General features: G+C 34.5%; 2 protein-coding genes across 3 annotated transcripts; both read right to left on the bottom strand.

Moving 5' to 3' along the window:
* Nucleotides 1–1,272: 1,272 nt before the first annotated feature.
* LOC147408205 (ras-related protein RABH1b-like) lies at nucleotides 1,273–8,084 on the bottom strand. Of its 2 annotated transcripts, none has more exons than XM_086437092.1 (6): nucleotides 7,728–8,084; nucleotides 6,044–6,114; nucleotides 3,897–3,985; nucleotides 3,460–3,571; nucleotides 2,335–2,425; nucleotides 1,273–1,739 (listed from the first exon to the last, which is right to left on the bottom strand). In XM_086437092.1, the coding sequence occupies exons 1-6, from the start codon at nucleotides 7,842–7,844 to the stop codon at nucleotides 1,674–1,676; spliced, it is 546 nt and encodes a 181-aa protein (XP_086293218.1). In that variant the 5' UTR covers nucleotides 7,845–8,084; the 3' UTR covers nucleotides 1,273–1,673. The 2 variants fall into 2 exon arrangements, with proteins under 2 accessions (XP_086293218.1, XP_086293217.1); XM_086437091.1 differs by having other exon boundaries at nucleotides 1,273–1,750; nucleotides 7,728–8,080.
* A 2,821-nt stretch (nucleotides 8,085–10,905) lies between these two features.
* On the bottom strand, nucleotides 10,906–22,825 carry LOC147408204 (SH2 domain-containing protein B-like). Its single transcript, XM_086437090.1, has 12 exons — nucleotides 22,401–22,825; nucleotides 19,784–19,975; nucleotides 18,931–19,137; nucleotides 18,741–18,830; nucleotides 16,011–16,088; nucleotides 15,756–15,920; nucleotides 14,523–14,918; nucleotides 14,144–14,406; nucleotides 13,085–13,247; nucleotides 12,229–12,572; nucleotides 11,266–11,337; nucleotides 10,906–11,143 (listed from the first exon to the last, which is right to left on the bottom strand). Exons 1-12 carry the CDS (start codon nucleotides 22,551–22,553, stop codon nucleotides 11,101–11,103), a joined length of 2,166 nt encoding a protein of 721 aa, XP_086293216.1. The 5' UTR covers nucleotides 22,554–22,825; the 3' UTR covers nucleotides 10,906–11,100.
* Between the last annotated feature and the right edge of the window lie 3,331 nt (nucleotides 22,826–26,156).

Genomic DNA, 26,156 nt, shown 5'->3' with positions numbered 1-26,156 from the left:
ATATCGCTACTATAGGATCTATTAAGTACTTTTTTTTTTCCTTGGTTGTACCTATCTTTGCAGGACTGAGGTGGCAAACCATTCAACTTTGTTCATCTGTTTTCTTAATTAGTTAATTTTATGTTATTGTGAGTAGGTGAAAATTTCATTTATAACTGTCCCCAGAAAAAAAAAAAAAAAAATAGCTTTTCCACACAATACAACTACAACTTTTTTGAAGATCTTATCTGATATCAGCGACAAAATTCTCCAATTTTTTGAAAAAAGTTGTGGTTAATTGTGATTCTATCAATCAAATGATTTAATCCCGATTTATTTGCAAATTTTTGAAAAATACATTTTTAAATTATGCTTAATATGAAATTTTGTTTAGTATTTTTATTTTTATGTTTTGCAAAATATTGGAGATACCCCGCTAGGTTTTGAAAATGATGACATGCATCCCTTGACCTCATTTTCATCTTGATTTTCTACATTGACTAAGATGAAAAGACTTGAACACCCTCATTTTCAACCTTTATTCAAAATCCTGGATTTTTCTTTTAAAAACCAATCTTCAACCTATTGGATAAAGATTTGAATTCTCATAAACTATCTTAAGATGTTATCCACTTCAGGTCTCCAACCTTAAAATCTCAAGGCAGGATAGAATTTTTTAGAAAGTATAAAATGATGAAATTTTGGAATGAAAAATCTAGATTGGTTGAATAGATTAAAGTTATCTTAGAAGTTGTAAAGCTTGAAGATGACTTGCTTTGGGAAGAAAAAACAAATAAAATTTTGGGAAAATTGAAAATGATGGGATTTTGGATAGAAAAATCTAGGGTTTTATGTAAAAGGTTAGTTCTAAATAGAAAACGATGAATTGAAGATTAATTATTTAGTAGATATATTATGGAGTTTGGAGAACTTGAAAATGACTTGGTTATAAGAAGAAAAATCCAGATGAGAGCATTTGAGTCTTTTCTTCTTGGTCTATTTACAAGACTAAGGTCAAGGGATGAATGTCGTCAATTTCAAAAAATACGGGATATTTATAATATCCAGCAAAACACAGAGGTGCATGTCTAAATCACCCCGAATTATTCCCAAAACCCAACTTTGTCACTATGTCTCATAGCCAATGACCACAAAATTAGTGCTAAAATCATGCAGATTCTGTGAGCACGCAATGGAGAGTCTATGAGCACTGTGAGAAAAAAAAAAATCTCCAGGATATTGTGATTCAATTATGATATTCCAAGTTGAAACTTTAAAGTGTCAATCAAAAAGTTGAAACTGATACCACATTTGCATTGGTCTTGAGCATCAGAAAATCTAAAAATCACTTCGCATTGTAAATAACAAGAGGATGTGAATGAATCTATCAAAGGTTCTTGACAAATCTTTACTATAGAACACACATTAGGACCAATTAGAATCCCCACCAAATACCAGCTTTTTCTTTTTCATTGCAAAGGAAGGCTCGTTGAGCGACAAGTTAAAGGTACCAAAGCCAAGTATGTCAAATGGGGCAAAAAATATGAAGACATTACAGCCAATGGGAGAAGATGACACAACCCAATCAAGCAGGAAAAATGATGGAGAAATGGGAATTTCGATCTGGCATTGTGCGTCAACAGGAACAACCTCCAGTTTGTGGCTGTGTCTGGCTGTCTGGTTTCAGATTCACGTCAACCATGTCCTCTTGCTTTTTTGTAGAAAACGTTTCCATTCCCGGCAATGCAGATGTGATTTTCCTGAAGAGTGCCTGTTTATTTATTTATTTAAAATAAATAATAGAGAGGTTCAGGAATCAATTGAAAAGGAATAGAAAAGGATGGGATATTGCTCTACCGGGTCACTCATAGGATGGACCGATGGACTCATGAGTAACTCACACCATCTGGGCTTATGAGCTGATGGTGTTGAACTCAACACAATTTATATCACACCACAAAAGGAAAATTGAAGAAGTTTAAGGAAATGCTTAAACACACGCATGTGCACACACACACACACACACACACAGCCTAGAAGAATCTCCTGGGATAGAAACCATATGGTGAGATGAGACAAATTATCTGAACTATCTAGTCTTCTTCAGGACAATTTGCCAAAATTTTCTGTCCATAAGAATGTGAGAGCCCAGATGATTCAGATCATCAATTGGACCAGTAATTAGCCTAAGATATATTAGTTGGAAAGCAATCTAATGCTGCAACCCCCACCTGTGCACCTGCATATATGCACTAGTGTCTTGTTGCTAGACAGTTCTAATGGTTCACCTAACATTTTCAAACATTTCATGAAAGAAATACAAGGAGAAAGTGAAAATTGATGCCCAGTGCCCACCTTTATATTGAAGCCAGCTTTGGCACTGGTCTCGATAAACATGACATTAAGGTCACGAGCTTTGGCTTCTCCTTCCTCAATTGAGACTTGCCTGTTGCACCATGTGAGGTTTCAGGTTAGACCAGAATGGCATTGAATATCAAATACAAACCTTGGTCCACCCTCGTGAATTTCAAATATCACGAAAGGATGCATAATGTATTTAACTTTAAACATGCGTATTAGCCTTGGAAATTGTGTAAAGTGTTGGATGGAAGAAAACTGCTTCAAATTTATAATTTAATACGCATGCACTCATTGTTACGGTCATTTTAAAGTCCTCTATAAGACTATGCCCTTAGTTGGCCCCAACAAGGTCAAGACAGCTATTCAATGGTGGGCCTACAATGATGGGAGTTGCATGCTAGGTGAGGCAGTGTCAACTAAGTGCATTTTTCGGAGCTTACATTGACAAGAATCCCAACACAATAGATGGCTCATCAATCAGAGTTATGTGAAGAAATAAAGCCTAGAATGATTGGCCTCAACTCCACGTCTTCCCCATGGCCACCAACACCAAAGCCCCCACATGGGTATTCCATGGGTCAACCCAGGGCCAGCTCAGAACGATCCTGAAGGGGGTTGTCCTGTGTTTCTGTGGGCATGATGCCTGGCACACTCACCTGCTATGCCACCAACATAGGTGCAAAGCTCTACCTTCTCTTGGATGGTTCCTATGGGGGGATTTGGTTGTATCCCAAACCTCATGGACGGTGTTCTTTGCTACGGGCTGCTTGATGTGCATAGGCCAAGTAATTCCTTAACACGCGGAGCAATAGCATAGTATGGGGTGACACTATGTGTAAAAACACTAAAGATGGATACACTATGGCATCCTGACTTCATTAGGTCCCCGATATGCATCATGTGACCCCTGAGTCATCCACTATATAAAAGATAGGCTAAATGGAACGGCAACCCAATATCAGACAAAATAAGCTATAACTAAACATTACTTGTAAACATCAATGTTGAACCCATTTATCTATAGTGCCAACCAAAAGGCCATTTCTCCTTAAAAGATCAAAGCAATGCAAGAGTAGATGATATCAGAGAGAAAGCTATAGCAAGAAAGTCAAACCTTACCTTTTGTCCACAAGGTCTGTCTTGTTCCCAACAAGGACAATAATAACATCACTACCACATTCAGTGCGAACCTCCTCAATCCAGTGCGGAGTATTTAGGAAAGATTGTTGATCTAAACCATAAAAAATAAAAAATAAAGTAATCAGCACATATTCCTTAGGAATGACAGCATAAAACTAAATAGTATTGTTTTTCTGATTGGTAACACTGACTTTACAGCACAATAACAAGGATACAGCAAGGAAGAAATTTCCTTCTACAACAAAACTACGAGTTTAGAATTCTAAGAAATGTTGTTATAATACAGGTAACATTGGACAGTAAGTTTAAATTTTGACAAAAAGCATACAACACCAAATTCTTTGGAAGTTAAATGAGGGTAAAAAAATTATACAGGCTACTTCCAAAATGCAAAAGAAAATACAAAATTGACATACTTGCAATATCATACACAACGACAGCAACTGACGAATCCCTAATGTAGCTGGGAATGAGACTCCTGAACCTTTCCTGCCCAGCCGTATCCCTGTAACCAATAAAGTAACATATAAGATAAACTTCCAAAGATAACACATTTCCCAAGATGATAATATGAACCAACATGTGAATAAGAAACTATACAAGGGAACAAGTTTTAGTTATGAAACTTATACATGGACATGTTCGTGCCAAACATGGACACTGTCCCCAACAAAACGAGGAAGCTGGCACATCCACAGTTTACCCCATATAGACATATAGTGAGTTTTATAATAATTTAGACCATAAGTGTTCAATATATATGTGTTCTAAATATGCTAATTGCTGAGAATCATAAATGCAGCATTTGAATAATAAATGAAGTAAAATATTTGATAATTAAGATTTGTTTGGATAAGACTGCCAGTGTTATCCAACATGTGAGTGGGACAGTAGGATGCCCACATCTAGCACAATCAAATTTTCATAAAAGTGGCCTGGTTGAATAGCCATAGATTATTGGCATGCCAAGTTTTAAATATCTCAATTGGGAAATCATATATTGGATACGCAAGCAGACAAAACTGCAAATGCATAGGCCTTTTATCACCATCATATTTGATACAGCTGTAACTAAGTTCATGTTGTATGTGCATAGATTTCTGTTTAGGTTTTGAAGGGTGTTACAGCTTTAAGGACAGAGGAAACTATCAAATTTTCCAAGGGTATTTCATTAAGGGACTAGTACACTGATGTTAAGCATTACTTTTGGCATAGAAATTAAGTCTGGGATAGAGAAAATAAAGAATGATCAGTTGGTACTAAAGGATGTATAAAAGACACTCTTCTTGGAAATTGGAAGACTTTTTTTTTCTATGTTTTGGTAGAAAATATTGTTTGAATTTTTTCTTCCAAGAGAACTCAATTGATGCAGGACGATGAGGGGAGATGAGAAAATAAAATTTGATTTAGGAAAAATGGGGAATTTAGGAAAATTTGGTTGGAGATTGGGTTAGGATAAGAAAATGGAATTTGATTTAGGCAAAAGTAGGGGATTTAGAGAAATCTGATGGGGATTGGGTTAAAATTTGAGTTAAGATAGGGTAAACCCAAAAGGTAAGATGAAAATTTTATTTCAATTATTGTAGGATAGAGAAAAAGGGTTAAAGAATGGTTAAAGGTTAAGAGAAAAGATAAAGGATTCAAGAATCAAGAATCAAGAAAATCAAGAATAAGGAACTAAAAGAAAATCAAGAAAAATAAAAGAATAAAAAAAAATAAATAAATAAAGATTAGAAGAAAATAATGTTATATGGACTCACTCCAAAATGGCCCCACACCACACCATTAACGAGAATATCAAAGCTTCATTATCAATTTTATTCATCATTTAAAAAAATTACAGCAAGAAGCAAGTATTTATAATGTTCTCTAAACCCTAAATCTAATATCAACTATCCAACTAAAATAAGGAGATCCAATGGTTGTAAATAAATTTAAAACAACTTAAATAAAACAAAAGCAGAAATACCATCTATGTCCCAATCCCATAACTTTATTTCCCTTGAATTTTCAGCCTATGCAAATTCATTAAAAAATCAATATAAAGTTATCAAATTGCCCCTAAACACCTATACTAACATCATAAGCTAATAAAACATCAAAAAAACTAAAAAAAAACATAAAATTAAAGTCCTAAAATAAAAAATTAAATCTACTCTTCAATATTTGATGTCTCCATCAATTCTCCTCAATTGGGAAGATTTCTCTATTGGTGAAATAAAATTGTAGTAATTGTCATCTTTAGTTGCGTTCCGAATTATCAATCCAATCATTCTTGGACTGATTTGATACTTATTGTAATGTTCATCTTCCTTTTACCATATCATTGGCACTTCTATGTTTAGGAATGATCAAGCTCAGATAAGTCTACTTTAATAAGATTAATAACTTGGTAACCAAATCGAAGGAAAGATCTTCCACTGATAGATAATTGAGAGAGAGAGATTACACGCATAAATGCTACATCAGGCATGACAAATAGAGAATCCATGAGAAATTAAATAAAGCATTGGAATTAGTTTTATTCGGAGGGGTTTATACATCACCAAGTATATAATCTTACCAGAGCTGCAATCGAATAGTTCGATCTTCAAGATACATTGTCTTTGACAGAAAATCGATCCCAATTGTAGCCTGGTCATCAATGTAAAGATATATAAGCTTGGATATATATTTAAAAAAAAAAAAAATACAAAAAATCCACTACATGAAGATAAATATATATCTTAAAAGCAAAATATGAGCCCCTTATTGTACTAGTGTAATGGTATTCAAGAGCCTGAAAAAGAAAAGAGAGTATAAGGCAAATGAAAACCCAATAACCAAGACAATTGGTACATAAACTAGGGTCCTAAAACCTCCATACACTTGCTCTAGAAAAAAAAAATTCAATGTTGATTGATTAATTTGCAAGGGGACAAGAACTGTGACAATTTTCAGATATACATTACTTCTTTGATGAATATTTGCTAGAGCTTCTCAAAGAAATTCCCTCTCCATCGTTTCTCAAAGAAATTCTCATATATAAATGTATGAATGTTGTACTAAAATGTGATGCTGGAACTTCTCAAAGAATTGCTCTCAATTGGTTATAATCTAAAGAACTCCTTTGTTATCTGGAAAAAGCAGTTCTTATACATAAAAGAAGAAAGGGTTTTACTTGATCTGGCAAAAGAACCTTAGTTGATCATGAACATTGTAGATTGTATGATCTGCATCAAAAACTAAACCCTCAAACATTAGGATGTCTCTACTACATGAATTCTATACAAATAGGATAATGCTGAAGTAACATTAAAATGTGCATCGATTGTGATGAAAATCACCTATGGTTATTTGTGCACCACCACATCAGAATGTCAGAATCGATGTACATTTCAATGTTACTCCAGCACAACCCATACAAATATCAATGAACATTAGGACTTGAAAAAACTGCTTACCCTGGTAAATCTCATAGGGCACTCAAAAGTTCTTTTTTTTCCTCTGTGGGCAAGAATAATTCAAGGTTATTTCTTGCTAGTCGATAATCAAAAAATGCATCGGCCCCACACTAATCCAAACACAACACAACATAGGTCGATCCTTCTAAACGGCAAATGAGAATCAACTTGTGCTTCTCCACAATCAGTTATGCTTAAGACCATAACTTTGGTCATAGAAAAACTTCTTCTACATGAAAATAATGATAATTGTGCACCTTATTATGGTGATTCGTTCAGAAAATGTCCCAATTCTCTTGTCTAGAAAATTTTAGCAAAATATTTTCATCTTGCTTCCCAACCTCCACTCCTAACTGGGGATTTCAAATAACTTTTAAAGTGATAAATGAAGGAACCTTAGGTTTACTAGATAGTATCAGCAAACATAGATCAGAAAAGCAGACCCCATCATGGTGTGGAATGCAATATAAATTAAGGAAAAAAAAAAACATTCTGTAACTTAATAGAAATTTAGAACAAGAATCAAACTAATTTAACAGAAAAGGAAATTATGAAGAGACCTAAAGCTCACAATTAGATACAATTAGATCCAAATTAATAAGAAGAAGACCGATCAAATTCTTTCCAGGATTCTAAATTAATTGTCTCATCGCCAAATACATGGAGACTTAAAAAACAAATTCCAGAGCTCTCTACCAACCAATTCTAAACCAAACAGATCCACCGCAATGAACAAAATCTCAATCCGATCAAGACCAAAACTGATAGATAATATAACCAATTCTCAATTTTTATTTTTAATACCTGATACGTATTGTCGAATTTATCGTACATGAATCGAGTGATAATGCTTGTCTTCCCAACAGATTGATCTCCCACGAACACAAGCTTGTGTTTCGAGAGAGCAGAAACTGGAGCCATTTGTGAGATCTACAAGAACAAGATCACTCAAACACAGAATCGAAATCTTCGACGCTGATTCAAATTTTGTTAGAAAATATTGAGAGATGTTAGTCGAAGAACACGAGGAGTTTCTGTTCCTTTCGGATTTCTCTTGAATCTGTTACCTCCCCCTTTTAAATGCATGCATTTCCGCGCCTCTCTCTCTCTCTCTCTCTCTATAGAGAGGAAGAGAGATGAACAGAAAGCACATGACTTGTCACTTTGCTTAAGCGCGTTAACTTTGAAGAGATTTGGTCGAAAGTTCTTCCTTCGTGGTCCGTATTTCCGTTACAGTAAACATTCTTTATGTATGTCCGTTTGATTTACGTTAGGGGATCCGTTAGTGGGATACGTGGTATTTTATTGTATAAGCGTTCTAAGTTTCAAACTCAACTTCCGGGAGTAGTGGATTAGGATTCTTGAATGAAGAAGTTTTACTTTACATTCTAAAACGGTCTTTTTTGGTCGCTTTTTCAGTTATAAACCGCGTAAGACGACGTGAAAAGGGAACCGGGATTTCCCGTTAATAAACAGAGTAATGGCGCGCTATATACACCCAATTTCTGCTCCTTACACCCAATTAATATACTTTAAATGTCAATAATGTGCAAGTACATAAATACCCTTTTGATTTTTGTTATGATTTTACTGCTTACACCCACCCAATATTAAACGAATGGACACGACCATTGCTTTCTACCGATACATAAAGTTTAAAATCTACTGAAAATTTTCACTGAAAATACTTTCAAGAAGATTAGTTTTTGATCGATTTATAGTGGCCATTACTCATCTTATACAATATTTGTCATTGTTTGATACAAATTAAGCTTTTTGATATATGGAGGTGAGTTTTTATAAGTTTTTATCATCTTTTGTTTTAGGAGTTGTTTATTATCGTTTTGCAAACATTTACAAAAAATCAATTTATCGTTATCATTTAAACTATATTATTATTTTTTTCAAATTTTCGAGAACCTTCGGTAATCCAATACTGAAATTATAGTACGATTTCAATGTGTATTCACTGACTATTGCATCATATATTTGGTATGTTTATACTGAACAATTTTTTACATAGGTTCCCCATTTATAGACATGTTCGGTATGCACTTACTGTATAAGGGTGCTAATTTTCGATATGTATTTACCAAAGTAAGTTGTTTTCTTCAGTACAAGTGTACTGAACAGTGCATACATGAAATGTTTTGTAATGCACTATTTGGTATGTCTGAATTGAATGGTTTTGTATTTATCGTTATGTGTTTACTAAGTGTCAATGTAAAATTCAATAGACCCGCTCAACAGTACTGAAATTTTTTAGTTTTGATTATTTTTCTTGTTTAATAATTTTCCTTCCAATGTTCATGTAGGGACTACCATTTGTTGATAATTTACCTGCGGATGTCTCACATGTTTTCATTACAGATGAGGTATATAATTTTTTAATTGATCGATAGATCACTTCATAATAATTTTTAATTTATTTCATAAAATAATCATGATATTATATTTATCTCTTAGGTATTTCAAACCCGAGAAGACTTGTGGAAATGGGTTCGAGACACAGGCAGGCCAAATTTTATTTAAAAGGAAAAAGACACCAAAATTATTTTTTGGATGTGGGAGGGGTGGGAATTATAGTGGATTTGATTTGGTGATCCTTAGACAAAGTGACACTAAGAAGTGTGGCTGCCCTTTCTCTTTGAAAGATGTGAAAATGCCGGAAGGTGACCAATGGAAGGTTAAGGTGGTATGTAGTACTCACAACCAACTTTTGAAGGCTTTTCAAGGTTTTTCTTATGCATCGAGGTTACAAAAGATGAAAATGAATTTTTTAAAAGTATGTATCAATCAAGTGTCAAACTGAAACAAATACTTCAAGAAATTAAGAAACAAAATGCGAACAGTGGCTCCTCTATAAAGGCAATTTATAATGTGAAGACCCTTATAAGAGAAAGACAATCACACGAGGAAGCGAAAGACTAAAGATAACATCACTGGAGGAGCCAATACTGGAAATTTCTATTAGGGGTGGTAGACCGAAGCATTCCGAGTGTAAAATTTGATGCGTCAACTATATAGGATCCTCTAGATTTTGAAAATGAAGTTTCAATTGACGATAATTTATCACAAATGCAATTTTCAAAAACTGATGAGATGGTTGAGATGCGTCCGAAACAAAAACCTAAGCTATTTGTTCATTGCACTCGCAATGGGGCCACTGGGGAATTCATCCCTAACATCTTGTACACGTGAGGGTCCAACATCTTCACTGCCACCGTCTAGAATTATGGGTTGTGTACTTGTAGAAGTAACACGACGCCTCTTACATGAGGTTGTCTGTCTTTGACGTGATGACATGGCTAAAAAAAGTTATAAAAGTGAATAAGAAACTTAGCATGTATCATTACATGTAGAGATGGGTAAAATATCTCTTATAGGCATTTTATCGAACATGTGACATATTCTCCGAGTGTATAACAATAAACTAACAAATTTAGATTTTAACTTTAATAAACAATATTAAAAAATGAATAATTAATTGAATGAAACCTATTTTATAATTTACATCTAAAATGTAAAAGTGAATGAAAAACTTACATCCATCATTACATGTAGAAATTAATAAAATACCCTAAATTTTTTTTTATCAAACATGTAAGATGTAAAGGGAATGATAAACTTAGATCCTCACAGCTGAACCATTCGACTGAAATATGATATTTGCAATTATCAAGTTTCATAAGAATGCAGTAATACTCAAAACAGGAAAATGGTAAACTTTTTTTCTATTTCAAGAACTATGTACATCGAGCATGTCTTATAAATATGCCGTCAGGTTCAAGATAATATTCGATACAGACTTATACTATTAGCATTCCAAATATCATGACATGACTACAAATATACAAGAATTAAGACTCCCCGTTCTTACTCCCTATTTGTACTCAAGCTTGTAGAGCCCACATGGATACTGTGCCAAAAAATCAATCCATCCCAGTATTACTCCCTTTTTTCTTTTTCTTTTTTTTTTTAAATATTTGAGATGGTTTTTCACGATGTTGGCTACTCATTGTATGGTTGGATAATCCAATATGTTATACATAGGGGGGTACGCAAGCGGATTTATAAATAGGGAATAACTATAGACTAACTAAATATTTGAAAACGGTGAAACAAGAAGGTGAAAGAATAAAAATACAATCATCTTCAGTCTTCACCAAGTGAGGATTTAGGCTTCTGCTGCATCAAACTTGCTGACATCTCTTATGACCCTGTTTTATTTCAACATTCTAAGGTTAAAAAGCATCAATGTAGCTGAATTCTACAACCGTTGAAAAAGAAAAGAGAATTAAAAAAAAAAAAAAAAAAAGTAAAAAAGTTCAATTGAAGTTACCTTCCCAATCGAGTGAGATGGGGTTCTGCCAGTAACAAGTCTTGCAATGGTTTTTGATTCATTTGCCCATTACTACAGCAGAGAAAGAAAGAAAAGTTAACATCATGTGTTAGTTGACTCTTACGTGTTCCTCAAAGCACTCATGAATTGGTAAGGATGTTCCCATTTTTTGATAGATATAAAATAAAATTACTGAGAAGGGAAGTTGAGGAGACCACCAGAAACTAAGAGGAAAAAAACAAGAGGGGCAAAAGCAAATCCCACCACTCTCTAACCTTACACACCAGATCCCATCTAAAGAGGAAATCTTCAAAGAAAATCCCCTACATATTGCACCAATAAAATAAGAGAGCTGCTATTGGCACCCCAATTAAAGATTAAAACACACTTCAAACATTACAAAGGTTTGGCTCAAGTAATAGGCTCAAACATTACAAAACATTATAATACTCATTCAAACAACTTCAATAGTTGTTTACAATTATGATTAGGCTCATATAAAATCATCAACCTGAAAATTAGGAATCTAGTAAAAAAATGAGAGAGCTTCTATTGGCACACCCAATTTTTACTTATTCTCAGTCATTCAATTATTTCTTCATTTTTAATTGGGGTGTAAGAAGTAAAAGTTGGGGTGCCAATAGCAGCTCTATGAAAAAAATACCAAGAACCCCTTAAATCTTTGAATGATTTTCTCCCTCCCTCAATAAGTGTAGAGATAGGAAGGTCATCCCTTCCAGTACCATACAAGCAGCACAAAATATGATCAACATTTGTATCAGCAATTAGAGATAGATTGGTGGCCATGGAAATCTCTTAGTTTCCATCGAAAGGTGGGTTGCCACCATCATTAATATATTTCGCATTTACAGCACAGACAAGCAGGAATATTTCATCCCATCCTTAATATGTGGAATATTCTTAATTTATAGAGAAAATGGAATGAGGAAATTACGAACACACCTATGATCAAGAGAGAGCATCCTACGATGAAGACTGTAATCCTTGCCAACATAAGTAACAATCAAGCAACCAGCATCAGGGTGGGGCCAACTCCGTGAAGTAGGAAACCTTAGTATGAAAGTCCCGGGTTCTTGGAATCCCCTCGGACCCCTAAGCGAAGATTCTGCTTCTTCCCTTGTAATCAATCCTTCTATCCACTTGGGTGACATACACCCCCACATTGAATTTATACAATCTCTTGATAATGTAAAAGCTACCGGGTATAGCCATTGCCACAGCTTGTTGAAGCTTTCTCGAGTCAAATAGTCTCGACACCCTGAAATTCTTCGCAAAAGCTCAAAATCCTGAAATATTTGAGAGATCAAAATAAAAAAATAAAAAATCTTCTAGGCTATGTTGTTCATAAATAGAAGAGCTTAGTTTAAGTAACCAGCTTGCTAAGTTGGTCAGAGTCTATAAGTATTGATACCTTGACCTTGGTTCAAAACCTGCCTTCACCTACCAATTATTGATCACTAATCTCTCTTTAAAACAAAAATAGAAGAATTCAGTTAGAACTCAGCAAAATGGTTTGACTGCCATGAAAAGCAATTTTTCAGGTTTTCTAAGTCAAATTATGAAGACTCGGCGTGTCTTAAAAAATATTATTTTTCGACTAAAACTTGACGAAGTATGAATTTTTTGTCATAAAAAATTATTTTCCATTTTAGCTAAAAAATTTAAACACCGGAGACTCATCCACTGGATCCTCTCATTGAGTCATAGTTTCCGAAGGCAGAAATTCAATTCCGACTCGTGAGTTCTCTAGACTTATAATGAGCAAAGAGCAGTAATTCTGAGCGAACAAAGGAGTAACCTTTTCCATCAGAATCCTAGTAGTGCAGCAAGAGATCTTCATGAATCGCTCTCCAAGCTCAGTAACTGCCTTTTCCCAAAGAACTTGATGGTTGTTTTGTGAGATAGAATCCCAAGCATCAGTCCCCTCTTGCAACAATCTCTTTGTAATTGATACTTGGTACCTGAAGAAACAATTGTTGCTCAGCGGAAATCTGAACAAGGATCATTGCAAAAGCATACCAGAGCATCTGGTACAAAGTAGGTATGCAACTCGGTTTGGCTCGATTTGGGGCCAAATTGGAACCAAACCAACATAGGTTGATTCCACTAAATAAGAACCAGAACCAAACCAAAATGTCAATAGAACCAAACCAACCCAACCAAACTAAGGTCGGTTTGGTCTGATTTGGTTTGGTTCTATGTGTTGCCATTTTCTATATAAACTTTCTTGAAAGTAGCATATTTTAGCAAGAAAAAAACAAAGCAAATATATAATAATTCATATAATAAATCATTAACCTATCCATAAAAAGTCATCAATTAATCCATAAAAAATAAGTCATTAATCTATGCTGTAACTCCAAAATAATTCATAATAAATTAATATATTTATTTATTTATTACATCAGAGTTCGGATCCCGGTTTGGTTCGGTTCTATACAAGCCATGAACTGAGAACTGAACCAAATTGATCGGTTTTCTGTTTTCTTAACCCAAAACCGAACTGCAACTTGTTCCAGACAGACCCCAACTCCAGCCCAAAGCTATAGGTTTGGTCCGGTTCTCCATTTGAACCGGACCAAGTTGCACCCCTAGTACACAGGCAAAAGGGTTAGACCAACTACCTGATATGTCTCAGTTAGAGGCTCCTACACCTAAGCTCAGTCTATTTGGCTTATTAGACCAAGTTTAGCTTTAGGGAGCTCTCCTACTTGAGACCAGTTGAATGGGGTATCCCTGCTTGTGAGAGAGGTGTACTGATGCACTTTCGATCTTATGTTCTACCCAACATATACGTATCATCATTCAAAAGGGAAACAACTTGTATAGTATAAATTAGCTTAACTATGAAATTTACCGGTGGTGAGAACATCCTGTGTATAGGGAAACCTGTTGTGCAAAGGTTATCATCTCTTGGTCAGTAGCGGAGGTTATGACCTCCTTGAGCAGTAGAGATTGCTCATTTATGCCTCCTAGGCAGTATTTAAAAATGGTCAAATCTGAGATTGGATTTCCAGTACTTGCCCCCTCCTTGAAAGCTGAGTCTCTAGCTTGAACACTTTCAGAGTCGGATGGAGTATTGTCCGTTCCTTCGAGGTTTTCAATTTTCCCCTCCACGTTCTATGTCAATATCATGCACCACCATGTTAGTTCTTAGAAAATTTACAGTATACTTGACCACCCCATAAGTATCTCAGTAGGAAATAATGATGGAAAATGAATGGCACAGTGAATACCTGATTAGTTTTCAAGGCCTCAGAGTTGCATATATCATCGGGCCGGTCCAAAGTGGGGTCAGCCTGAACCCTCACAGATGATTTTTCGCCACCCAATTTAATACGTTTTGGAGGTAGACTGGGTCTTGGTTCTCGGGTAGTCAATATTGGAAAGTGCCCATCACCATTATTTTGTTGAGCTTCTGAGGATCCATCATCCACACTGAGTGACTGAGGTCCATCGAGTGGATTGGCTGTGGTAGTCGATTTCTTCCAGGGAAGTGAGGATACCCGGGTATTACGGCTCCTAGAGATACAACGAATTGGACGGGAGTATGCCTCAAAAAAAGGGTATCTTCCAGTTTTTGGCGAGTCAAACCGAACACGGAACAACCTATTGTCACATTTAGAAGAAAGCTGAAAAGGCAAAAGGGGAAAAGAAGTCATCAACAAATTTAGGTCGACATGGCAACAAAACCACATTGTAAATATGTGAAATTATATGTAATATCTGCCAAATACAGCAAGGAAGATTGCAAAGAGTACTAAGATTTCTTCTCCAGGAAAAATACATATATGTCTACATGTATAAGGTGGTTTACCTCTCAAATGCATGGCATAAGGAACATCACATGAATGTAGCATCCAAATGTTATGTTTGTAATGACATCAATAATACAAGGATACCTGAAAGATATTCCAGACCAGGAAGGGATTCCGACAAATAAACATGATCGGCTGGGTCATTTAGAATTCGGTCATCTTGGTTTCAGCAAAATCCAGGATATTTATCCCGAGTCAACCAGAAATTGAACTAGTCGATCAAGATGACTCACTGAGTTAAAAACATGTTTTTAAAAGTTAACAATTTTATCATCTAAAATAAATCATCTACGTAAAAACCATTTTTGACCCATCTGAGACTCCAAACCACCAGGCATGGTGACCTGATCCAAGTCCATATGCCCTTCTTTGTCTTCAAATCATTAAATATGGGGGGAAATGGTGAATGGTCTAAGAGAAACTCCATAAAATGGATGGTAACGATCATCAGATCAGTTTTTTTTTTTTTTCCTTTTCGGTGAGGGATCTCCCTAGTGGGAAACTATGAATCATGAATACCATCCTCTTGCATGAGCACATGTGTACCACCATAGAACATCTTGCATACATAAGCATCTGAGAGACCACAAGCCATGTTTTTTTCATTAAGTACAAGAGATACCAAAAGAATGATTTTTCTCATATGAGCACCTGAGATATTTTGAGCTTAAATGATGCCCGACCATGAAGCAATTTGCTCGGCCTTAGAGAAGAAGAAAATTCAATTCCATCGTAGCTTGTCAATAAGGGAGCTTCTGCATCATTTGGCTTCTCAACAGGAACTCCATTATCAGCATATAGGAGAGAAGCAACAACCTAAAAAAACAACCACCAATAGAATAATGTAAAACTAATTGGTAAAAAATGTTAGTAATTTGTAAGACACAAAAGTTAAGAGTACAAAACCTCCATTTCCTTGTTTACAGGATGACCAAAGGCATCTAATAAAACAACATCCAAGGTAAAATTCCTGCGACAAGATGCCTGTGATGACACACTAGGTTATTAATACAGGGAAATGAAAGGAAAAAAAAAAACTAGATTAAAATAGCCAAGATAAATACTTTTCAGAACTAAAATGTGGGTGGTGGCATAGCTTTTTTAATAGGTTGCAAAGACAATAGAAAGGAATCACAGGCAAAAACTATTTGGTGTAAAGAAGTAAGATTTTCAACAATATTTCATTAATCGGAATTATTAGGTAATTACATCCCTGGGCCAACACATCGAAACAATCTGACCCGTTCAATCAATGCAGCACAATCAATTATAATCAATAGATGCACGTGCGAACAATATGGCCTATTCAATCAATGCCCCTCTTGCATGGACCATACTTGTGAGATTCTGAATTGTTTGCATTGCTTACTCAACTTGTTTAACTGCAACCTTTAAATGCCTTTCTTTTAGCCATATGATCTCTTGCTGCGAGTCTACTCCTCCCTCATCTTCTCAATGATTCCAACAGCTTTTCTATAGAGGCCAAGGATTGAAACTTTAATGGAAATTTAATGATTTGAAGCACACCTAGGGGTTTTATGTTCTGGAGGGATGAAAGATGAAGTGTATGGTGATCACATATATATTTTTTTCATAAGTATAAAATTTATTAATGAAGAAAAAACTAGAGGCCGAGGTGACCCCTATACAAGAAGAGCAAAGAAACAAAGAAGAAAAAAGGAGGAAAATACAAAAGCCACTCAAGAAAACACCCAGCCCACAAGAAAAAATACAGTGATCACATATTTTCAATACTAACCATCATCTCCTTCTCTCTTTTCTTTTTTGATTTAATAAAAAATTTACACTTCAAAAAATCTATTAACCATCATCATAAGGGGAAAATAGAGTCTACACCGAAATGTGTACTACCACTGTAGTACAACATAAATCCTCTAAAATTAGTAGTCAGTCAATTTCATGTAATGCTAAAAAAATTCTCTTTCTAGTAAGGAAACATCTGAAGATGCCTGTAAAAAAATGTACAGATTTACAGTAGATCAATCCAATAATTATTTGCATCCATGGTGCAAACCCATTGTAAATGGAGACTCCCTCATCTCACCCTTTTCCTCCTCCAGCAATTAATTCTATAGGGTCATATTTTTATTTTAATTCAATAAAAACTATTAAGTAAATTCTTCTCCTCTCGAAAATAGTAATTTTCTGAGTAAGAAGATGGCCTCGATAGTTGACCTTCCTGTGATTAAGCTAATCCGATATTGTTGTTTCTTGTCTTAGCCTTATTTCCATCACTTTCTTCTACAATTCCATAGTGTGATTGATCAGTTTCGTGCCATGATATTTAGTGCAATTTTGCACTTTGCCCTTGTTTCTGAACCATAGGTATTGAGTTGTTGGTCTATTTTAAGTACATGGATGGCCTATTGACTTTGGTAGGAAATGATTCAACTTGGAAATTTTCAAACAAAGGGCAATTTAGTGGACAAAGCAGTCTAATTTTATGATGAAATATAAGGTACTTATTTATAGACACTAAGGGCAATCTAAAAAATAATATGATCTTACATACCCATCAAAAAAATAAAAAATGATGTTACATGCATGAGTTGGGAGCATGGTTTAAAATATCGGAATGTATCAGTCAATATGTATTGGAATTGGCCAAGAACGATACAAGACATTGACCCTGAAACATTCAATGTTTAGGGCCAAAAGATGTAAGATACATAACTAAAGACATTATGTTATAAGGACTAATATATATGGGTACTACAATGAACAAAGAGAAAAATAGACAACCACATTCACATAAGGTGTATACAGTATACTATAGTAATAAATAGGCATGGGCCTCCTAAAGCATGAGTTTTATGAACAACTCTTTGAACATAAGCATTTGGATAAGCACCTTGTGCCGAATGAGTTGCGTGGTATTCTTCAAGATGATCTATCTTGTAATTACATCCGAGTTTGATGTTCTTTATTTTTGTAAAGGATGGGGTCCCTTCAACCCCAGCTAATCAATAAAAAAAATAAGGCATGCGCCATTGAAGGAAAATTATATTTCCTTAAAGCCTCAAGGTCCTTATTGTGAGTCTCACCCTGAGGCAAATCTCAAGGTGTAAGCCTCCAAGATGATGATAATGAATGAGTCTCTGCAGCTGGAAACTTTTGTTCCTCTTTGCCCTTGGCAACAATACTGCTAGGGTTGTTGATGGGTCATAAATTGGATTTGAGCGAAGGTCATTTCCATGGGATTTATGGTCAATTGAAACAATTTCATGGCCTTTGTTAGAAGCCCATTGCCAATTGCATCATATAGTTATTATGGTAATATTAGAAGATATATTATGAAATACATTTTGTATTAGCAAATGATATATATAATTAAAAAAATTTTTTGATCGATAAAGATAATTTATTGATAAAAAGAGGGGGTTGAGAGGACAACCCAAAACAAAGCGAAACTACAAGACATATATATATATATATAATTAAATTCATTCGAGCTATATACAAATGAATCTAGATAAATAGTTGACACTAGAAATATATAAATTTTCCATAAAATAGTAACAAAAAATATAGAATCTAACAAAATCCATCTCTAGCTTGGGAAATGAAGATAGAAGAATAAGAAACAAGTATATAGATAGAACAAAGGTCCCCAACCTTTCCACCAACGATGCTCCAAACACCATCTCCACCTTCTTCTATCTCAGATATGCAAGAATTATCAATGGATAATTCTACTGGGGGGTTCTGCCATCGATCAAAAATGTTTCTTAAGTATGATTGAAATTTACCTTCTAGGTTAATGAGAAAATTTAGAAGAAAGGTAGACAAGGTTCTTACTATGCACCTTAACAAAATGATCATTAATAGAGGATGCCAAAGGCAAGATTCGAACATAATGGACATAACTATCTGGTCTCCCATTTTCTTCATCAGTACCGGCCAAAGTTATTCTCAAATTTTCCGGATTAGTGTCTGTCTTCAAGGTGGAAGATAAAGGCTTTTCTCCCACCACCACCCCATCTATGTGAAGACGTATTAAATTTGAGGATACCTAGAATAAAGACAGTTACCACAAAACAACACATCAATTAATAAAAGTTGAAAGTGCATTTTTTTCTTGATAATGTTTAGCATATTGGTAAGCTGAAAACCGAGACATACCAACAAATAAGATGATAAATAAATACTAAAAAGTAGGACCTTTGTGCACTGAATACAGACTTTTACTCTTAAGATATATTAAACTGAACTAGGCTTAATGCTTAGATTAGCTAAACATACAACATACTTAGTACAACCTTTCATGACACCTTTAATATAAAAACTAACTTAATTAAGGGTAAATCAATTTTCTGTATCGATACTGCTCATGTTGTCCCATACTCCAATGTATCATACTAGACTAGCATCGATGTGAAAAATAGATGCAGGGTGTTATACAATTCAATTCTTTAAAGTTTAAACTCTGGTGTCTCACCTGAAGGGAAAAAAAAAGTATACCTAAAAAAGGACTGTGAACACACCAACATATAAAAGTGATCATCCATTTTCATGAAAATTACAATAAGGAAAAACTAGCCCAAGTGGGTCATCTAGAGGTGTTGGGAAAATTATTTCTTTTAAAATGAGGAAGCACATAAAACTAGTCAAATTTCTCATTCAGATGACCAACAAACTTCACTATGATGAAAACAAACCTCGCATCCAACATGGACCCATTTTTCGAAAGGACACTCGATCTTTGATGATGCACATGGAACTTCAGTCCATGAAGCAGAATCGTCAGGAAGGGGAGCTTCTTCATGTAGGAGCAATAATGGGAAGAGTGCCATTTTCTTCTCCTTGTTCAAAACAAGGAAAGGAGCATCACCTTCAACCCCAGTCCGCAGCTGTGTAAGAAAAAATGTAGAAATATATCAATATTTCCATTCTAAACAGAAAATGAGAGGAAAAAAGCTGATGTATATAGATGCATATGGTACAATTCAACAAAAAGAGATGGCGGTATTCCGTCCTCAATGTTGGATGCATCCAGTCTCATACAAAACATGAAGTCATCCCTCATCATTCTTCCCAAAGTACGTGGAGAAAGTAAATTCAGGGAAAAAAAAAAAAAGAGTATTATGGTTAATTATGAAAGATTCGTACATACAGTCCTGATTCAGGTAGCTTATCCATTTTCAGTTAAAAGATAGTAAAAACTGTGGATTTTGGGACCAAAGTTAAGGTGTGTGATCAAGTTATAACTCCCTCTAATAAGAACTTAACTTCAATAATATTTTACTTGTTAGAATGAAATTTTCGGTCATACTTTCAAGAAGTGTTTTGTGTAATCATGATTGAGCTAAACTTTCAATTTTGAAATAAATTTAGATACCCTGTGAAAACAAATTTCCCCATTTATAAATTACTAAACGTTGGTGATTTGGGAATTGCTAGTTGCATTTGGGAAAAAAAAAATGAGTAGAAAGATTGAGAGAATGAGAAGTGGGCTCCAGCATTAAAATGCATTTGTTTATGGAGAAATATGAACCAATTTGTTTAAAAAATGTGGAAAGAAAATGAAATCATAATGAATACAACCGTAGAAACATTATTGTGAAAAATGGAAAGCGATATTGCTTCTTCAGTTGAAAAAAACAGTACATTTTTTAAAATATAGAAAGCCTACTGCAATCACCTTAAAAATGCATTTGGGTACCCCAGAGATGAGTGAATTTCACCATGACCCCACAAATAATCCCCCAAAAACAATGAACAAGCAGCATACAAATGCCACAGGTGATGAATAAAATCTTGCAAAACAAGATAAAAAGAGCAAACACCTTCAAAATGCATTTGGGTAGAAAAACCATCAATTTTTCGATGAACCCATGATTAACCGTCAATGGAAAAAAGTGGGAAAATAAAAGGTGCAGAGATTGCAAGTGATCAATAAAATCTTACTAGAACATTAGCAAAATGAAAAACAGGAAATGGTCACTCGACCCCCCTCATTTTTCTTATCAATAAATTTATCTTTACAGATCAAAAAAAAAAAAAAAACAGGAAATGGTAATGCTTCTTCTGGTAAAGCCATGGCCTTTTAGTACTCAATAATCCAAGAAATGTAAATTTTTCCATGTATCCACAATTATTCACCCAAAAAAATTGAACAAATGACATACAAATATCCAAGGTGATGAACCAAATCTTAGAAAAACGTCACAACCTTGAAAACAAGGAAATGGGTATTTCTTCTTCTGGTCAAAATTGATCTATAACTCTAATTGACTTTGGGTAATCCAAGAAACAATGAATTTGTTCATGTCCCCACAATTAATTACCAAAAAATATATATATATATGAAATATGGCAGGTGGTGAACAAAATCTTACAAAAACTTAAAACAAGAAATGGGTTGGTATTGCTTCTTCCGGTGAAGCAATGGCCTTTAAGTACAAGATAATCCAAGAAACATAACATTTTCCAAGTACCCATAACCATTCACCCAAAAATTTTGAACAAATGACATATAAATATCCAAGGTGATGAACCAAATCTTACAAGAACATCACAACCTTGAAAAGTTTGAAACGTCTGATCGCGAAAGTGCAGATGGGACTATTACCTCTTCCGTTGTACACGACCTTCCATGTCATTCTTTTTGTACGGTGTCGATTTAATGAGTGATCAGATATCTTGTTGCAAGAAATGGGTCTTTCTTCTTCTAGTGAAACATTGATCTAGATTTCTATTTGTATTTGGGTAGTCCAAGGAACCATAAATTTGGCCATGTCCCCACAATTAATCACAAAATAATAAAAAAGAAAGAAAAAAAAGAACAAAGCACATGAAGTATGGCAGATGGTGAACAAAATCTTACAAAAACATTTAAAATAATAAATGGGTTCGTAATGCTTCTTCTGGTAAAGCAACAGCCTTTAAGTACTCGATAATCCAAGAAAAATAAAATTTTCCATGTACCCACAATTATTCACCCCAAAAAAATTGAACAAATGACATACAGATATCCAAGTTGATGAACAAAATCTTACAAGAACATCACAACCTTGAAAAGCAGGAAATGGGTTTTTCCTCTTCTGGTGAAACATTGATATATTACTATATTTATATTTTGGTAATCCAAGATACAATGAATTTGGCCAAATCCCCGCAATTAATCACCAAAAAAAACACTAAAAAACATGAAGTATGGCAGGTGGAGAACAAAATCTTATAAAAACAATAAATGGGTATTATAATTATTATAAATAAATAAAAAAAGTATAAATACATGGAGAGATGTATAGAACAAGGCAGTAAAAGAGAGACCTGTCGAAGGATTGTAACAGGAAAGCTCGTGGAGTTCAAAATGTAAATCCAAAAGCATAAAGAAAATGTGGGTTCTTCTCTTCTGATTTCTAAATTAAGATCTTTCAGTAAAGAATAATCGTCTTCGTGCACAACTGGTGCTTGAGCAGCCATGGCTGTGGTGGTTATAAAGAGTCCAGATGAGGGGAGAACTTCTTAACCTACGCCTCTTTGGGGAAATCTACGCACCCTTGACCAACCCAGATGTTCTTCTGCGTTCTGATTGAAGTTTTAGGAGGAAAAAAAATGGAAAATCGAAAATAATCTGAGTTTTGAGTAGGTTTTGGTGTCCAAGTCGTCTCTTCTTCTCCTCTTTTTGACGGTCGTTAAATTACGGTTGGTGCTGTCTTCCTCTGTGGTCCGTTTGATGCTCCTGGTTGAGTGCATGAAATCTAGGGCTGTACTTTTTAGAGTGGGCCAATGCCCAATGGGTACGTGGGCCTTCTCAGGCCCATCATATTTATTTTTGAGAGTTGCTATTTGCACCCCCAATTTCTTAAATTGTCTGTCACTACCATTCAAACATTTTAAAGGTTTGGCTCAAATTATAATCTCGACATTTCAAACCATTATAACTCTCGGTCAAACAATTTCAGTAGTTATTGTCAATTATGATTAGGCTTACACAAAATTCTAATTCCTAAACCCAACAAATAGAAATCTAGTTAAAAAATGAGAGAGTTTCTATTGACACCCCAACATTTACTCATTCTCAACCATCACTTCTTACGAGAATTTTCTCAAAACGTGTGCAACTTATAAAATTTCTGATTCTGGTATATTGTTCACTTTAGTTCCCAAAACATGTTTTCTTGCTAGTAAATATTTTAATTTAAAGTGACTATCTCGCTAATAAAAAAAATGATAAACTCGTTGAAAAATTTAAAGAACAAATACCCTTGATTTCAAAGTGAGAATCTCATTGATAAAAAGGTGACGATTTCAACAAATATTATCTTTATTTTTTAACGGTGATGTCACTGGTAATTATCAGCGTTTTTGTCATTTTTTTATCAACGAGATTGTCACTTAAAATTAGAATACCTACTGGTGAACTTTCTCGAAAATATGTTTTAGGATTTAAAATGAAAAGCGTACCGGACTCTGAATTTCTCATATTTTGCACACAAAATGATAATTTGCCCTTCACTTATTTTTCTTTATTTTTAATTGGGGTCCAATTGTCAAAGTTTGGGTGCCAATAGCAACGATCTTTTTTCTAGCCTACTCCATTTTCTTGGATTTTCTTTTTGAATTTTAATAGAAAAACTAGAACTTGGTAGCACACAAATTTACAACTTAGAAAATTAAATTCTAAGAAAATCATTGCTTGCATAGAAAAAATAAAATTAGGAAAATCCAATTGAAATGCATCGGGCATGTACTCAATCTAGACAAACGTGCAAATAGAATTAGTGATTTAATTCAAGCAAAACTTTCCATAAATAATGCCACTGATGCGAAGTAATTTTTTCGCTATCACTAACACCTCAAGATCACCAATATCTTGCTTTCCAAGTTAGACATCTTTTTTCCCCTCTCCTTCTATTGGACAATGTGGTATCAAAGAACCTCTGATGTTTAAGTTAAATTTTGATTAGGATAACAAAATTTATAGATTTACATTCCTTAAAACCTAGTTTAGTAATTTCCTACGATTACATGTATCTGCCTAAACAATTTTAGTTAGGAGTTGTTTTAGTTGTGACACATGTGATCTATACTACGATGGTGGCTCCACATAGGGGATCAGGTATGGGAGGATGTTCGGGTTTCTCTTAGGCAGCTCCTATGACCTAAAATGAATGAAGCAATTAGAATCGTGGGTTTAGTTGTATTTAGTTATTGAGTTAACCATAGTCATATATTTTATTGTTAAATCAGTTAAGAAGTCATTAAGTATTGCATGATTTAAGTTATTTAAGATAAGAGGTTGTGTAGAAGTTAGTCTTTCAAATTCCTTCATCTTTAAAGAGAAACATGAGATGCTTCCCTTTTAAGTGAAACAACTTGCTTCTTTTCCTTATTTTTAATATAATCATAAGTAGGAGAAAGATCATTTGGTATTAGAGCTGACACCACATCTCTAGTTAGGATAAATAGGTTTCTATTTTAGCCACATGCCCTACAACCAACGTCCACGATGACACATTTTGTAGTGATTTTCACTTTGGTACTCTCTTTTCGGGCTCTAAGTAGTCCTTTCCCAATTCACTCCTCCCAAAGTTTGAACCTAGCTAAGACATAACATTGATACCAAATTATATGTGCCTAGTTCTCCCGCTAATAACTACATAGAAAACAAGTAAAAGAGGTAAGTTGCTTCGCTTCGAGGGGAACATAAGTCAATCCATGACTCTTAAGCTTAATAACTGAATACAGCTCGACCTATAATTCTTATTGACTCAATAAGTAAAGCAACTCTTAACTAATATTATTTGAAGTGCAAAACATTAAGTTTATCACACTATCTATACCACAATCTTAAAGATCCATGACTATTTATTTATAGATTCACATTGTTCCTTATGTTTATAGATCATTGACATGACTAAGAAGTTAGAATTTCTTGAAGGGTGGTCTTGAGTACATCCTGTAAAGGATCTTGATTCTTATCTCTGGGTACCACTTTTTCTCATTTTTTATCTTATTCCCGTGCACGAGAATACATCCCACCCCGTTCAATGAATATCTTAAGGTGACATGTGTTCAATCTTGATCTACCATATATTTGTACACATGCATTAGTGGTTTAAATGACAAATCCTAGATATAATAAAAGTAATTAAGGAAAAATTATAAAAAGACGATTAAATATTTTAATATTTATTAAAAAAAATCTATTTTTCAAAAAATAACCAAAAATGATTTAAGTCAATAGATAGTTTGGCGTTTTAATAACTTGATGGACTGTACTCCATAACTCGCTAGACTGTCCAACATTTTAATGTGTTTATTACTCCCATGGATGAAAATGCCAAAGAGGTACACATTAAAACGTTGGACAGTTTGACATTTGGAGGGTATTTTTGGTAAAGTATGTATAAAACACATTAAAATGCTAGACAGTCCAATTGTTTTTGATAATTTTTTAAAGGAATAGATTATTTTTTGTAAATATTAAATATATTTAATTCTCTTTATATAATTTTACCTAAAAGTAACTAACCAAATCATTGGGGAGGGGGGGGGGTGGGGTAGTGGATCGATCCTCTATAATGCCTTTTCTCTGCAGTGGTTTGTGGTAGATTTTAACGATTGAGGGAGCGCTATGCTACATGAATAAAGAAATGAGTCGTGATTTTCTAGCGCCCCCTAACATGGCATGGGCTAGAACCATAGAAAATCAAGATACACTTGTACATCTCCATAAATATGTGCAAATATGTATCCCGATGAAATGGTCTATGGTCACGTTAGGGGTGTATGTAAAAATTGCAGGCATGCGTAAAAAATTAAACTCTGAAAACTTAGTAAAATGCAATCATGTGTGCACTTAAATTATGACAAATAACATAAGAAGGCATCCCATGTTAGTCTTTTGCAAGTGATTACAATCTAATCCTCACTAAATCTATCAATCCATGGCTAATATGTCCTTTATCAAAATTTAGTGTAGATACGTGGATTTCGTCATTACGATGATCACATCTACGATGGTTTGGAGTCGCCACCATTCATGTTGTAAGTGGGTGTGAATGGTCACCCGATGTGCAT

The sequence above is a fragment of the Akebia trifoliata genome, chromosome 3, assembly GCF_017979445.1.
Source record: "Akebia trifoliata isolate Shusen 1 chromosome 3, ASM1797944v1, whole genome shotgun sequence".
NCBI lineage: Eukaryota > Viridiplantae > Streptophyta > Magnoliopsida > Ranunculales > Lardizabalaceae > Akebia > Akebia trifoliata.
The sequence above is the reverse complement of the archived record's forward strand: the minus strand, read 5'-3'. Positions and strand labels throughout refer to the sequence as shown.

Excerpts from the sequence above, each read along its gene's own strand:
- LOC147408205 (XM_086437091.1), bottom strand. The coding sequence starts at position 7,844 with ATGGCTCCAGTTTCTGCTCTCTCGAAACACAAGCTTGTGTTCGTGGGA. Across the intron at positions 3,986-6,043 it reads ACTATTCGATTGCAGCTCTG|GGATACGGCTGGGCAGGAAA; the intron begins GTAAGATTATAT and ends TATTGGTTACAG. Across the intron at positions 3,572-3,896 it reads CGTTGTGTATGATATTGCAA|ATCAACAATCTTTCCTAAAT; the intron begins GTATGTCAATTT and ends TTTATGGTTTAG.
- LOC147408204 (XM_086437090.1), bottom strand. The coding sequence starts at position 22,553 with ATGGCTGCTCAAGCACCAGTTGTGCACGAAGACGATTATTCTTTACTG. Across the intron at positions 19,976-22,400 it reads CTGTTACAATCCTTCGACAG|CTGCGGACTGGGGTTGAAGG; the intron begins GTCTCTCTTTTA and ends TTTCTTACACAG. Across the intron at positions 14,919-15,755 it reads TTAAGCTCAAAATATCTCAG|CTTTCTTCTAAATGTGACAA; the intron begins GTGCTCATATGA and ends TTGCCTTTTCAG.